The sequence below is a fragment of the Impatiens glandulifera genome, chromosome 8 (assembly GCF_907164915.1).
Source record: "Impatiens glandulifera chromosome 8, dImpGla2.1, whole genome shotgun sequence".
Taxonomy (NCBI): Eukaryota; Viridiplantae; Streptophyta; class Magnoliopsida; order Ericales; family Balsaminaceae; genus Impatiens; species Impatiens glandulifera.
Genome location: NC_061869.1, coordinates 19,843,073 through 19,859,536, shown reverse-complemented (window position 1 = coordinate 19,859,536; position 16,464 = coordinate 19,843,073). Strand labels below are relative to the sequence as shown.

The 16,464-nt window shown below is 32.8% G+C and overlaps 2 protein-coding genes across 2 annotated transcripts; both read right to left on the bottom strand.

Moving 5' to 3' along the window:
* Nucleotides 1-2,512: 2,512 nt before the first annotated feature.
* On the bottom strand, nucleotides 2,513-10,757 carry LOC124911849 (AP-1 complex subunit mu-2). Its single transcript, XM_047452379.1, has 11 exons — nucleotides 10,294-10,757; nucleotides 9,925-10,071; nucleotides 9,757-9,819; nucleotides 9,500-9,676; nucleotides 9,325-9,428; nucleotides 4,739-4,846; nucleotides 4,476-4,572; nucleotides 4,312-4,409; nucleotides 3,711-3,852; nucleotides 3,063-3,185; nucleotides 2,513-2,967 (listed from the first exon to the last, which is right to left on the bottom strand). The coding sequence occupies exons 1-11, from the start codon at nucleotides 10,420-10,422 to the stop codon at nucleotides 2,869-2,871; spliced, it is 1,287 nt and encodes a 428-aa protein (XP_047308335.1). The 5' UTR covers nucleotides 10,423-10,757; the 3' UTR covers nucleotides 2,513-2,868.
* A 3,929-nt stretch (nucleotides 10,758-14,686) lies between these two features.
* Nucleotides 14,687-15,341, bottom strand: LOC124911840 (60S ribosomal protein L27a-3-like). The gene has a single exon (XM_047452368.1). It carries the CDS (start codon nucleotides 15,277-15,279, stop codon nucleotides 14,839-14,841), a length of 441 nt encoding a protein of 146 aa, XP_047308324.1. The 5' UTR covers nucleotides 15,280-15,341; the 3' UTR covers nucleotides 14,687-14,838.
* Nucleotides 15,342-16,464: the final 1,123 nt, after the last annotated feature.

The following is a 16,464-nucleotide window of genomic DNA, read 5'->3' as shown; positions in this document are numbered from 1 at the left end:
TATATATGATTAATAATAGTTGCTAAATATTTATTATATTAGTTTAAAATATTATTATAGTTGTTTAGTTTTTTTTATTATAAAATATTACTTCATAAGAAATATTAATTGATATTTATTACAAAGTGTTAAATTATTATTTAAATGAAATGAATTAATATGAAATAAAAGAATAAAAAACTAAAATTTAAAAGACTACAGTTAAGAAACTTAAAAGTTAACAAAAATTAAAATATAAAAAAAAATCAAAAAACATTAAAAGATATTTTAAAATTCACATAAATAATTAAATACAAAATACAAATATGTAAAACTAAATATTTTAATTTAAATAAAGATCATAAACTGTTTTTAATAGTATATTTTAGCATAATCAAACAGGAAACACGAATTAAAATAAAATTTAGAAGAAAAAACTACATAAAAAGTAAAAATTATATAAGATTGAATGTCACCTAAACATGTAAATATTATTAATGTATTATCATTTACCAAAACTACCAAGATATAATTAATGTATTATCACCTACCAAAACTATTTAATTAAAAGTATCTTATCCTGACGTATTTGTATAGTGCACATTTAGTAAAAAGTTCAAATCATATTCTTTATAATGAAGGGGATGGGAACGACATTGAACATGGTTACCCGATTGGATACGAGAACGGGGATAAGTAGGTGTAGTCTTGTTAGGTTTGGGGTCGGGTCTTCTTCAACATGTGTCTTGTAAAACATAATTGTTTGATTATGTTAACATCCTAATAAATTATTTCTTTTGTAATTCGACTGACAATTTATCACGTCCTAAAGTTTAAAATTTTCATATTCTAAAGACTATTTCATTAATTTGATCAATATATGGAATTGAATCATCTATATAGAGGTGTATTATACTTAATGGAAATTAATAATGGAATGAGTCTAATGTTTGCTTATCAACTCAAATTTAATTAGAAGAGTAGTAATGATTGGCAAAATTTTGAGAAATGTCTTTCTAATTCTTTATTCCATCTATATTTGTTATGAGCTGGATAAAGTTGACAACTTTTCTTTAGCCGATGAATACAAAAAAAAAATTAGAAGGGAGCATCGCCATAGTTGATCTAATTAGACTATATTTTTGTCATCATTTTTTAGCAATCATATCTTTGATTTTGATAAGAAAGTTTTTGCACTCTTACTCTTCTAAAGAGCTATCCCCTTATTCAAGTTTTTGGAGGATTTCGAGGTCCTTTGTTTCAATTTTTAACTTATTTTCAAGGTTATCAATTGAGAATTGACTCCATTCTTTTAGAGATTTGAGACATAATTTGAGCTTTAAATTGAGGATAAAAGGTGGAGATCCACGGATTTAGCTGATAGGCTTTATGTGAAGCTTGGTTAAAAAAATTTCTCCAATTGAGAAAGATGAGCATGATTGTTTATTGCTCGAAGTAAAGTTACAATCACGGTAACTGAAATCAAGATGTTTAAAGGAATTGATGAAATTAATCATACATTTGGAATTTGAGTTTAGGTGGTGTTTTCCTCTCACTCTTTTCAAGGGAGATGAAATACCATTTAGGTCACCAAATATAATCATCATTTATCTAGTAAAATTATACTAAAGATTTTAATTCCAGCAAAAGCCAATGTTCCCATTTTCCTCAAATGGGAAGTAGGCAATCCACACACTAGTAAACAAAATAACACTCCCATCCTTTCACCCAACTGCATAAACACGAACCCAAACCTAAGTGGGTCAATCCAAACCTGCATAAACCAGTGTTCTAAATGGCGGCCTAGGCGGTAGGCGGTCCAACACCGCTCCGCCTATACATGAGGCGGTCAGATTATTTAATTACTTATTATTTTTAATTAATTAATTACTAATATTAATATATATATATATATATATATATTTAATAAAAAAAACTCTTTATCACCCACTATTTATTTAAATTTTGAAATGACTCTTTACATTCCAATTCATTTATATTCTTCTTTTCTGTTTCTTATCTCATTCACCTCACCTCCTTAATCATCTACATCTTCTTAGATCATCTAATCATCTATCACTTCTCCAGCTCGTCTACATACTTATTTTTGTTAAATGTTACTATATTAGAGAATATTAATTTGACTTTTTAGTAAAATGATAATTATAGAACATCTTTATTATATTTATATTCAACCGCCAAGGCACCGCCTAGGCACCTGAGGCACCGCCTAGGCACCTGAGGCAGTAGGCAGTCACTTACCGCTCCGCCACCGCCTACCGCCGTTTAGAACACTGGCATAAACGCAACGATTGTATTTTCAACAAATCCGAACCTGCATAAACATGACGGTTGTAATTTCAATGGGTTTGATCCGAATCTAAGTAGGTCAACCCAACCCTGCAAAATCGTGGAGTCCTAAACATAATAGGTCAATCTGACCCTGCAAAATCATGAAACTCCTAAACAAAATCGGTCCGTTCCCACGAAACCCTAACCGTGAGAGGAAGATGATTCTGACAGATAATAGTTCATGCAAAATATGCTTGAAGCAAATACATACATAAAGAATTTTTAATAAAACAAGATTCCTCTTCTCTTCCAACTTTTCAATGCCTTCTATGTTGGAATAATACAGTTGTCCATGAAGTACTTATAAACATAACTGACGATAACAACCAAACTAAATCCATGATTGAAATGATGCCAACAAAAAAAAAACGAATTAGAATTCACCATCCAGATTTTACCATCATACATACATTCTTAAGCTTGAATCGGTTGAAACTACATAATTCTACAGGAAGAACATTGGTTTACCAGATGAGAATATCCATCCTCGTGATAGGATTTGCATGTGGAAACCGAATAATAATTTGTTGGGTGTTCTCATATTAGTCTAAGCTCGTATTCTCCTGCCATGGTTATATATCTTACCCATGGAAGAGCCTGGTAGCCACTTTTCTCAATGATCTTTAGGTAACGAACCTTTAAAAATAAACAAAACAAAACATTGGCAAAATAATACAGAAAAAATTCATGTCGAGGATTTTCTATCGAACTGAATAAAGCAAATCAGGTACCTGTATTCCTGAAACAGTGAAATATGGTATCTCAAATTTTACACGTATAGGAGCTTTTCTTTCAGGAGCTGCATCTTCTGCTATTATACTTGGTAGGGTAAACTCTGCTCTAAGCATATACTCCTACAAAGTTACACTCCAATTAGAAAAATCATGTATCCATCCGGAAATGTAAGACAAGCCAAAAAGACTAAACCCATAAATAAATACTCCCTCAAAGTATTCATCAATTTGAAATAAGTCTTTAAACTATGAAACCGTTTTGATATGAACCTTTTTTCTAAAAGACAATTTTTAAATTGATTCTTTTCGTTCAAACTATCAATCATATAAGACCACTTTTGTTGTTTTGGCCACTTAAACACGTTTAACTTTAAAGGAAGAAACAAAACCACATCACCCTAAATAGGTGCTGAAGCGACTAAATATAAAGCTCAAGCATAAAAATGGTCTTACGTTAAAATTTCGTTAAAAATTGGGGTTCATATTCAAAACGGTTTCATAGTTAAAGGGATTGTATAAAAGAAAATTAGTTTAAGAATGGATTTCAAAATTGTCGAATACTTGGGGATTCTTTATGGGTTTACTCAAAACAAAGCAAGCATATGAGGTATATAATTTGAGGAAACTGTTATGGTCAAACCTTACCTTACCACCCGGAAAAGATTTTATTTTCCAGACAAGTGCATCATTCTCTGGTGCATATGAAGCGGAACCCATTGATGTTCGAATATTTGGTTTAGTAGCATCTGATGGGACTGGCAACTCAATTTCAACATTTGTAGCAGTGCTGTAAAATTGAACACATACAAGCAATTTCATGTTCCCAGAAATTTGGAATAAATTTAGTAAAGCCTTTAACATCACTTATCACATTAAAAAGGGTAGAAGCACAAATTAAGTTTAAGAAATCACTTCATTATTTAGATTCGGCTCCAAATAGTTATTTAAAATCACTAATTATATAGATTTAGCTCAAATTAAGTTTAAAAATATGGTTAAATTACTTAACTTTAGTAATATAGTAAGAACATAAGAAAGACAAATTTAACCCTTGGAAATTAATCAAATTAAGTCTTTATAATGTTTCGACATTAGTTCCACATTTTATCAAATCAACTTGAATATCAAATACATTAAATTCATATATCTCCATCTAGTTTGAATTTTTCATACACTTACCTAATTTGGAACTTAAATTCAATACTCAGCATATAACACTTAATTTTCAGTTTTATCAATAACATACCTACGCTCCTTAAACTGACTCCTTGCTTTCACAGAAAACTCAATGCGACTTCTAGAATGCCTTTCAACCTGTGCTTCTACCCATATAAGAGGCTTTACCTGAAAGTAAATATTGAATTAGTAACTATGATAAAAGTTAGATGAGGAAAGAGAAACCCATCAGACCTGAGTACTTAGTCTGTATGTCATAAGATCAAAGGATCCATCAGGGGGTATAAAGGATATTGTGCGATCATTTTCAAATCGGGCCAACCGAACGCACCTAAACCAAGAACATAATTGAAGAACCAATTGCAGATCAAAAAAGGCAATGCAGATACCATGAAAGTATAATAACAGCTCAGAACAGACTATTGTGTGTATTTTGATGCCAATAATAATACGTGACAAGAAAGGTGCTAGGAAGAACTAAGAGTTTTGCCACTTACTGGTGAAACTTTATGTCATCCAAATCTATGGCTTTTCCTTTAGTTGCCCTCCCTTGTGCCTCCAATAGAACTCTGTCATTTAGCCCAAGTTTACACTCGGGCATCCCACTAAGAGATGAAAATAACAAACTTTTTCATTAGAGACAGTTGAATGCAAGGTACTCAGAAGAAACTGAAACAAGGTAATTTAATATTATTGTGATCTATTTCATGGAATACAAACAGTTAAAGATAAAATATCGCCAAATTCAACAGCCCAATCTAATATGCTCGATGTCCTCTTTATACAAGAGATAGAAATAATGTACTAATTGGGCCTATTGCAATTAGCACCTACAATTGGCTTAAACCACAATCAACAATTGGATTTGATCACATGTGAGAGTTTTACATTAAATTAAAAGTTGCATGTGAATGTAAACACAGAAACCAAACTTCAATGCACTAACAAGAGGGGATAATTTAAACAGAAAAATTAAAATCCACCTCACACATCATTATCATTAAATAAAAAAAATTGAAGTTGGAACAATATTTATTAGATGAACAGGATTTAGTAAAGGTAACAGATGAGACAGAAACCACAAGGGTACTAAAATATTGCTAAGAAGATTATATCCGAAGTTCAAATATTTGCTTCATAACTAACATGGCATAGAACTTTAAGAAATGTGGTAGGATATTGTGATGTGTTATTATACTCCACAAGGCTAATAGTAATAGGTATTTGATGTAATAAGTTTATGTTATTTTGGGTTTTAGCCAGGTCATAACAAAGATTCGCGACCTAGAAATGATAGGCAGAAGAAGATGAGAAGCACGTAGATTTTTGAATTCCTTTGCTATAATCCTCGAATCGCGACTGTAGAACTTCGTATTTCGTTAGTCTTCTGTTCTTCTACCTAGGAGCACTACCGACCAGAACAGAATCAAGTTTCCTCAGAGCAGTAGCTGAATCACCTTCGACAAAATCTGGTTTCTCAAATTTCTGTGTGAATAAAATTCATCGCGAGAGGTTGATCGAAGTCGCGATTGAAACAACGAGCCTGGGCTTGTTTTGAATTTTGATATACCTGTGTGAAATTAAACCGACTGAGGCTGTTTCATTTCTGAGACTGTTTGAAGTATATCAAATCGGTAGTAGTTTCTAGCAAAAAAATAAAACCGGTATTGTAGAAACTCCTTGTCTTGTTTGATTATTTAACTGACCTGCTGAATCTGCAGGTAACATGTAGCATTATAATAAGTTTTGAGCTTTTACAACAGAAGGCTTGTTTGTTGGAGGATTGTGTGATTTTAAAGATTGTTGAAATTAAGGCAAGATCAACTGATGAAAGAAGTGAAACACTTAATGAAAAAGTACATCCAAATTATTGTCCACCAACAAAACTGACGAAGATGAACCTCCCAGAATTTGACAGATTTATGAGATAGAAATGTTCTTTAAGATTGAAGATATGTCAAAGGAGCAGTAGATTTAATTTGTCACAGCTCACTTGAAGGGAAATGTCTGTCAGTGGTTTAGTTTGCATATGCTCACGAGAAATATGGGCATAGCACTACCATGGAGAGAACTAAAAGAATTGGTACTCTGGAGTTCAGGCCTAGCGCATTTGATGATCCCTTGAACAATTGAAAAGATTTGAAACAAGTAACGATCGTTAAAGACATAAGGCAAGACTCAAGAGTAATATGGATGTGTTATATAAACTACTGATTTGACTGTCGATTACGTTTAAGGGTTACCATAATGGGTATTTTCTTCAACAGCTCATCCGCGACTTTATATGGTGAAATAAAGGCAAAGTAGGTGACAAAGTCAAATGGAAAAATCTTTGCAAATCAAAGAAGGGGGTGGAATTGGTATCAGAATCTGCGAGGAATAGAACAAAGTTTTGTTGATGAAACACTTTTAGGCCATTGCACAAAAGAAAAGACTATTTGGATCAATTAGATCCATTTAACTCCTTAAGCGTAGTAACATATGGACATTTAATTCCTGTACAGACATTGTTTCATACATAAAAAAGGTTTTTAAACTCAGAAAAATTGTGTTGGAAGCTGATGTTCTTCAAATTTGGCAATGGTAATGGTAGTGACACTTCATTTTGGCATGATGATGACCCTCTTATTATTCGCCCAAAATTTGCAGCTAGTGAACTCAGTTCAGAATAAGTGGCGACGATGGTTTCGGAAATTTGGGATGGCAAATGGAAGTCACTACTTGAATCCACTCCCTATGGGATTGCGATCCTCTAGTTTGGTCATTCCAAAAAAAAAACAACTTTGTACAAATGTTCATTTCATTTGAAGATTGTATTTATGAAATCTGAAAGGAGAGAAATGCAAGAGTTTTTGGTTCAAAACCTAGAAATGAGGAAGTAGTTTGGAAGGAGATTCAAGAATGTGCAATTACTACTCAAAGTGGAGATATGGAACAAAGTTGCTAACTCCACTCATAATTTGTTAGTTTGCATGGAATGGGGTATCGAGTATCAACGTTTTAAAAATATTGTTGGACTAGTTTTGTTGCATGAGTTTAGTTTCTAGTAACCCGTTAAGGTAGCTCAAGTGGCAAAAGTGTTTCCTAAGAGACCAGAGGTCATGGGTTCGATTCACACTTAAAATGTCTTAAGTTGAAGTGGTGTCAGCATTTTATTTTATTGAGAAACGTAACTAGTAATAGGTTCCTTTGTACACAACATTTTTTTCTTTATCAATAAAAGGTTCATCTTTTTCTAGAAAAAAAAATCAGTTAAAAGAAGTAATAACAAATCAGAATCCAAAAGTAAACGACTCTTTAGATACAATGGAATAGTTCAAGAAAGAACAAATATCAAGCTTTGGGAAGTGGTACATGAGGCAATGGAGAAACGAGGTTAATTGGCAAATAAGGATGGTTCGTTATTACATGCACCATGGTGGAACTAGACACGGAAAGAGGCGAGAACAAGGAGCGTTCAGATAAAGAACCAAGGGAATAAAAGGAAATATCATGAGTAGAAGATAATTGACATCGATTATAACCCCTAGCCTTAGCTAACAATGCGGGTTCAATTCTCATACACTGAGAAATGACGTATTAACCTTTGTTTCAATTGTGACCAGAAATGGATGTCACGGGTTTGATTCTCACTTAGAATACCTTAAGTTGAAGTGAAGGTTATAACTATGGGGTCATGCTAGCTTCCTATATTCAAAAGAACATATTTATGACTAGAAATGGGCATATGGCCACAAATGCAACACAGGTGCATACACGGCGATGTGCGTGGAATTAGTTGAGCCAAAACATCCTCGAGAGTGATTCCACGTGATATTAACTAGCTGGTTCGAGAATGACTTCCCTATTTTCCACAATCCTTGTTTTATTTGAATCTTGTTCAATCTTCGAACAGTGGTGAAGGATGGGCTATGGGCTATTGATACAAGACGAGACGGTTTTAGTTAGCGGTTAATTTCGTTAATAAGAAGTTAATTAGTAGTTTACTATAAATAAGACATGATGGTGCCAAAGTTAGGTGTGAAATGTGTAGTGGAAATTTTACCTCTCCTCAAGGATTCTCTCTTCTCACATAGGGATTCTCTCTTTTTCATCTCTAGTTCTTACATAGCTCTTGGTCTGTTAAGAGTTTCTTCTCATCTCAAGTTCTATTCTCTCTTCTTCCAATTACTCACACCAATTTCCTATTCATTTTGTAATCTTTGATTTCAAGGTGTTAGGACTAATTCTAATACAAATTATTGTAATCTTTGATTTCAAGATTTTAAGCCTAATTCTAATACAAGTTCTATCAGGATTGCAGTGAAATTCCTGTAATGTTAATGGGAAGGAGAAGATAAAAACTTACTATAGAAAGGAAAGAGAATTGGGGAGACTTACAGTTCGGTTATCATGACAAAGGGAATAAATTCATAAATGAATTAAGGTGGAACGATAATTTCAATATAGCAAATTAAGAGGTTTTTATTTTGGTTTGGTGGTGGTACAAAGCTTGGAAACATCTGAATGACCAAATTAATTTTGCATTATGTTGTTGGTATGTTGATCTATGCTTGTGAACTGGTTGAGGGTTTGATATGGACGTTGAATTTTGCGAGCCTTGAAAATGAAGCCTATATATGAACTTGTTTTTCTGCTTCCCTTGTTTAATTGCTTGGGTTTGAGTTGTAAGTTTTCTCTTAATCCCCCCTTTGGGCTGCCTGTGGAGGAGTGATTAGCTTTCATGATGGGTCACAGTCAATTTGTAGGAACCTTTAATTGGTTATTTTGCATAGGTGTCTTCTGGGTTAGTGCTCCTTAGGGTATGGGGTGGTAGGGTCAGTTTGTTCAAGCTTTCCTTGTCATGCTTAAAGGTGGATTGGTCTGTTTTCATTTTCTTCTTTTTCTGTAACTTCGTAAACCTTTGGGACATTTCCATTCTTTATATTATAAGATTAAGAAAAGAAAATCCTAAGACATATAAAGGCATAGCATGCATAGGGCTGTGGTGCCTAAATGTACAAGATAGGAGATCAGAAATCATTTTGCATTGCATGTTTAAACATTAGAATCAAACAACAATGGAAGTTGAGAGGAAAATCACCTTAAATAAGTTCTCATCTTTAATGCCCCAACAACATCTGACCTAATAATCTGGCCATTGCTGTTGACAAGTATATTAACACTCTCCACGACATCCAAGAAGATCTGAAAAGGCAAAGGCCCATAAGAAAATCTCAACAAATGGTATCATAACAACTTTCATGAATATAGCTTACTTCATTTTTCTTATATTGTATGCCTTCACTACGCCAAGACACAGCATTTGTCACTGCCATTGGTGGCCTCTGTGTAACTTCCATCCTGTAAGCATCAGTCTTGATAAACTCACTGAGAATCTTTGCTTCTGTATACTGAGGGTAACCGAAGTCCATCATCTCATCAAGTAATTCATACTGCAAAGAGCAATCAAATCAAAGGTCTTGTGAAAGAAAAATACAACTATGAAGGAAACCGAGAGCAATTGTTCAGGTACCACAACAACAAAGTTGTCTCTCAGTGATTCTTCCTCTAACTCTTCAAAATAGTGCTTAAAGACCTGCAGCCAAAAGAAAATTGAACATGGCCACAAAAACCAACATAATCATTCCCAAATTAGAGGAAGCATTAAAAAAGAATCTAAACCAAGATCACTAGCCCTTACGTCAACTAGGCGATGAAGAAAGAGAAGAAGGCTAGCTGCATTGCAGTTCTGTCTGGAAGCAGTCATCAAATAAACATTATTGTGCTGAATAAACAAATATGTGACTCCATTGTCATATACAACTGGATCTTGAGATTGCGGATCGCCCTATAAATAATACGTCAACTGTCATCAGCTAAAGCATCAAGGAACCAACAGATACAATTGAACTACAGGGAAATCATCTTCAATGGAAGACGAATAGCTAAATCTGTTACTCCTTCATCTAAAGGCTACAATTACAATGAATAGTAATGGTACTATTTATCTCCCACGGCGTGATCAACAGATAATACGAATAAAATTAAGAATTGACAATGAGGGGAGAACCTCTTTCTCGATAAGCTTGGTGAAGAAGCGTTCAGCCTGAACGGAAGAGACGTCGCCACGGTAGTCACGCCATACAAGAACTCTGCCCTTGATATCGAGAAGGAAGAGCGCCGAGGCGGCTCCCGCCATCGGAGTGTTAGGTTTGACCGCTCGTTTGGAGATCAGGTGAAATCGAACCTTTAGACACGAGATCCGATGAGATTCGGGTAATTTGAGATGATCAAAAGGTATAAATGAGGAGATTTTTGGATCTGGATCTCAGCATAAAGGTTCCGATGCTCAAATTGATGGATTTTGATGAAGTAGTGAGCGCATATATGAGCTGCTACAGAAAGTAGAACATCATCTGTTAGAAAAAGCTGAACTAGATGGTGCTCAAAGCTCAAGCCTATAGTAGTATGCACGCACTAGGCCTACGCAGCAGCAGACGAAGAGGTCACCTATTGTTCTTCTTCATTTGAGGAGTTCCAAAAACTGATATGTGGAGGTTGGATTATTTCATATCATTTTCAAATAATCTTGAAATCAATTTTATTTTATTTGTTTTTTAATTTTATAAATTAACACAATTGTTCTCCGAATTAAATTTGAGAATTTTTGTATTTTAAGTATGAATTCTGTTGGGTTAAGTCCCTCAACGAGCGCAACCCTCGTGTTTAGTTGTTATTGTTGAGGTTGGAACCCGGTTCAGGTACAAGATACTATCATTACCGCCTGGACAATTAGACATCCAACCTGTAATAGCAACGATCCAATTGCAAGAGCTCCGCTCTACCAACTGAGCTATATCCCCCGAGCCAAGTGGGTCTTAACTTTTTTATCTTCTGATTAATCTTATGAATCGATAATCAGATCGGTAACAGGCTTTATCAAGGTTCAATTCCTTGATTCCTACCTGGACAGGTTTTTTACTTGGTCTTGAGGTTTAGTGAACTCTTTTTTTAAAAGCACGAAAAGATGCGTAAGCGGAAAACAATTAACGGGTTGATCATATCCTTCTATGAATCGTATGAGCACGTCCTCTGTCTGGATCTCTGTCTGGATGTACAATTCCATTTCGATAGTAATATTCTATTTCAGTTGGAAAATGCAGTCAGATGTTTGGAATAGTATAAATGATCAGGGAGTAGTAACTCGCTTAAAACACTCTAAATTCTAAATTAAAGTGGGTATAATTAATTATCTTCTAATCAATTACCACATGAAAAGAGAAACAAATATTATAAAAAATGATTATAGCACACAGTAAAATAAGTTTGGAGAATTGATTTGGATTATTTATATTAATTTTAGATAAATTATCTTCTTATCAATTATTGAGTAAATGAAGGAAATAAAGACAATAAATAATAAGTGTTACAAAAAAAATACAACTTTTTACCCATTTTTTTAAGTTCAAACATATTTTTAATATTAAATATAATTAAATTTATTTTTTATTTTATTAATTTTTAAAATTAATTGTGATGGTAATAAATATTATTTTTAAAATGACTGAAGTTTATTATTAAAATCTATATATTATAATATTTTACAATTTGATTTTAAGTTTATGTACATTTACTTAGGGTGTTCAATATTTGGTTTGAACCAAATATCCGATCGAATTCGAATTCACCAAATTCGAATTACATTTTCAGTTTTCGAATTGAATTTTAAACCTATTCGAATTCAAATACGGTTTTCGGTTTGGTTTTCGAGTTTAGATTTTAACTCGAAAACCAAACCGAAAACCGAATTCATTTTTATTATATATTATATATTAAATTATCATAGGCTTCCTACAAGATCTCTACATTAAATCCATAATCCCTAATTCATTTTCCCCTTTATCTAATTGTCCACACCTCTCAACCGCCATATATTGTCGTCGTCGACATTATTTTACTTTCGTCGTTTAATTGTCGAATATATATTAGCGTTAGTCACTAAACTAAGTTTGCGCGATTTATATTTTTTTATAATTTAAGTAGATAAGATCTCTTTAACAACTTATTTATTTTGTTAACTCTTTTAAAAAAATATATCTTATGGGTAGGTGATTTTCTATATTTGGTCTAAACCGAATTCGAATTTATTCAAATCGGTTCGGTTTTTGAATTTGCTTAAAAAAATAAAAATTTGAAAAACTCGAACCGAAAATTCGAATAACCCGAAAACCTAACCGATGAACACCCCTACTTTTGCTTTTGTCATTAATTAAATCAATAAAAAAAAAGAGTGAGTATAAGATGATTATTTATTTATTTTGTTTTCTTATTTTTATTTTTATTTTTACAAAGATGAGGGATATAGGAGAAAATGATGTGTTGGGGAGGGGAGGGGAGGGGAGGAAAAAAAATTATTGTTTTTCGGCCAAATAGATTGAACCATGTCATTCCTTTTAAAATTTAATCTCCCAATTCACTCTCCAAATCATTTCTCCTTAAAAAATGTAACTTATTCATAATTATTCTTTCATTCCAAGTTTTATTAAAAATATATTAAATCCAAGTACAACTGATTGTGAGTCCATTCAAATTTTGTAAAAACTAGTTATTGTTTCAAGAATATTAGATGACAAGTTTTCCTCAACTATCCTTAACTCTATTCCTCCCTTTAGACTTGCCATTACTTCGAATTTTGTCTATCAATTATATTTCATTTGAATTGATGCTTTGAATTATTTTATTGATACTTCAATTGAAGTATGTTTTGAATTCATTGAAATTGATTGAAACATAAATGTCCAGTTTCAAATTTCTAAAAATTTCAAAATTGAGTAATTCTTCTTGGTTTGTTTTGAAGAAATTTGGGTTCTTCTTATTTGATCATTGTGTAATGTTAAACAATTATGGAATATCATTAATTGATCTAATGCTCTAATTTACAGTTTGTAATTTTAAAATTTGGTTTTAATTTAAGTTTTCAAATAAGCATGTCAAATTAATGATAATGTGTATGGCTCGATGTTGTAAATGTTGTGTGAAATAGTTTATGGTCATTTCTTGGGTCAAGAATGGTATTCAAGTTGTATAAGAAAGTCAATTGAAAATTTGGAAAAACAAAATTTAGACTAAGTTTGACAATCGAGATAGAGCATAGATCACATGGTTGTCTACGAACAAAAATAAATAAATTATTTATCATAAATTTTCATAATTCGAACCCTGCAAACTGATCAGACCAGCGTGGGTAATCTATTGTGATCTTGTTTTAATTCGAATGGTTTAAAATTCGAGGTATGACTTTTAAAGTTATTGTGATCTTGTTTTAATTCGAATGGTTTGAATTTCAAGGTATGACTTTTGAAGCTAACACAATATGTTTATAAATCTAAAAACCATTTGTGTAATTCGGTTAAATTCTTAGATATATTTTGCTCAAAATAGTGTGAAATTTGACAAGGTGGTTCACATCTCTCTTTCAAATTGTCTCTTTCAAACTGAAAATTTTCTTTGATAATTGATTGTACATTAGTTATAACTAATGCAAATCTAGTTCCTTTTTAAATGAGTAGATCACACATTGGTCTACAAGTTTTTTTTTCAAAAAAAAATCATATAACCCATCATTAAACAAGCTATAAGAGGTTGCTTGCTAAATTTTATTTGGAATTCTCTAAATAATAGCAAACTAAAATATTCATTAATAATAAAATCCAAACACATAAAATCCCTAAAATATTCTTAAATCAAAGAAACTTAATATTTTAAGTAACCAAGGTTTTGGGCAAGAGATCACTAGTTATACCTTTACATGCATATCAATAAAAAGAGACCAAAGTTTCCAAATAATCTAAAAGAAAACTCAAATAAGCCAAACACAAACAAGCATTTTGTTTTTACATAACTCATCTCATCTACAAAATTAATACAATGATAAAGATTACATCTTTAAATTTGTGCCTGAATATGCACTATTTCAAGAAGAGATTATCTCAAAAGAATTCACTTCCAAATAAGAAATCTCACAAAAAAGAATGTGTATCCAAATGGGACCAATTAACCTAATACAAGCAGCTGTTGGGTTGCAAGTTGCAACAACTAGAAGCAGGAATCAGACACAATAATGAATGAGTTTGAAGAAGCTATTGGAACTACACCAATCTATATCTATTATTGCTCAAAAGGAATTGATCAGCTGGAAACCAGAAATTTTTAAAACCCACAATCATCAATCAAATGCACATGAACCCCTCAATAAGGGTTTTGCTAATTCACTAGTTATACAACAAGGGTTACTCTAAACCATGACTATTTGTTCAGCCATTTCTTGGATGTTTCAAATTTGCATCTTTTATGGGTGAAGTTTTACATCAATTACATAATGTAAGCTTCACCCATGTTTTGCAGATTGAAGGATTGTCATCATGTTCTATCAACTAATCATAAACAAGCAAATGCAAAATAAATTCACAAAAACAAAGCCATAAAATTGAAGAAATTTTGCATGATATAATCCAACATATGATAAGATCCGATAAACAACTGACAGTCAAGGTGTAATAAAGATAAAGATTGAGAAACAAATGTCTATAATCTGATAAATAAACGAAAATCAGACCTAAGCAGTAAGGATAACAGCGCCGCCAGCTTCCTTAATCTTCTTCTCAGCTGTTTTCGAAATGAGCTTAGCTTTGATAACAACAGGTCGATTATCCGGCAAAACTCCCTTTCCAAGAACCTTAAAGAATCCAAATTGCGTAACATCAATCACTGGAACCTTGTCGGCGGTGGCTTGCTCCTTGACTTCATTAGGTACGAGAGACCAGAGCTTGTCGATGTTGATGATGGGTGCGTAAAACTTGTTACGGAGCTTGTGGAAATACCTCATTCCGACCTTACCGAAGTACCCAGGATGGTACTTGTCGAAGAGAATCCGATGGTGGTGCATACCTCCGGCGTTACCGCGACCTCCTGGATGCTTTCTGTGCTTACCGATCCTACCATGACCAGCACTGACATGACCTCTCTTCTTCCTGTTCTTCCTCAAACGGGTGGTCATGGCTCTCTCTCTCTCTCTCTCTCTAGCCCTAGATGCAGTTCTGTAAGAGGAGGGGAAGAAGCTGATAAAAGGGAAATGAAATTAGGGTTTTTAGGTCAAGGTTTTCTGGACTTTACGAAAGATAATTACGATGGGCTTGAATTTCGTTTAACTCAGCCCATTATGTAAACACAACTTCCATTGGGCTTTCTTGAGTAGTTTGTATTAATCATAATAAGAATATATTATATTTAATCAACATAAAATAAAAAATAAGAACAAATTTAATTTTTTCTATTAGAACATTGTCGAATTTGAATTCGGATCTGCTGTCCCAAAAATAATGTCCCATTGCTGTCTCATGAGAGTGAAGAGAGGAAAGAGAAAATGAAATATTAAAATAAAATGTTATATATATAAGTTTTTAGGGTTTAGGATTTAGAATTTAGAGTTTAGGGTTTAGGGTTTAAAATTTAGGATTTAAGGTTTATTTCATATATATAATTTTTAATTTGTCTAATTTATCAAAATTACTTGTTCTTGATAAATGAGACCGTAAGGGACAGCTTCACTTGGGACAGCATATCCTCTCCCGTCGAATTTTTGTGGCATATTGAAGGAAAAAAAAAACAAAGAAAACAAGCTTCCTTATATGGTATATAAATAATTGGATAACAAATTTAAATTTTCATATAAATTTATACGATTTTTTAAACATTTATTTCATCCCGCACTTAACTAGTTTATGAAAGAATCATATCTGAAAGAAACAAAGTAATATTATGGTAAGACAATATTTTTTTGTTGCTTTTTTCGTCGTTTCACTCATCTATTTAGCTAGTTTCCTCCTCACCATTCCTCCGTTGTCTCCCTTCATCATATATCGCTTCCAAAATCTTATAACTTTTTACGAGCACTTCCACATCTCTTTCTTTCGAGGTAATACCAATAGACATATTCACTCCAACAATGATATCAAATCCTAAGATATGTGAAACCAACTTTTCATTGAAAAATTGTTCACAGAAAAGAGGCTAAGTTATCATAGGAACCCCGAACTTATCCTTCAATAGTCAAATTCCAACCGCAATGCGTAAGAAATCCCCTTGATAGTGTTATGAGGCAAAATAAGTACTTGCGACGCCCATCTCCATACCAAAAGGCCTCCATCATGTATCCTTTCCTCATACTTGCTTTCCACCATCC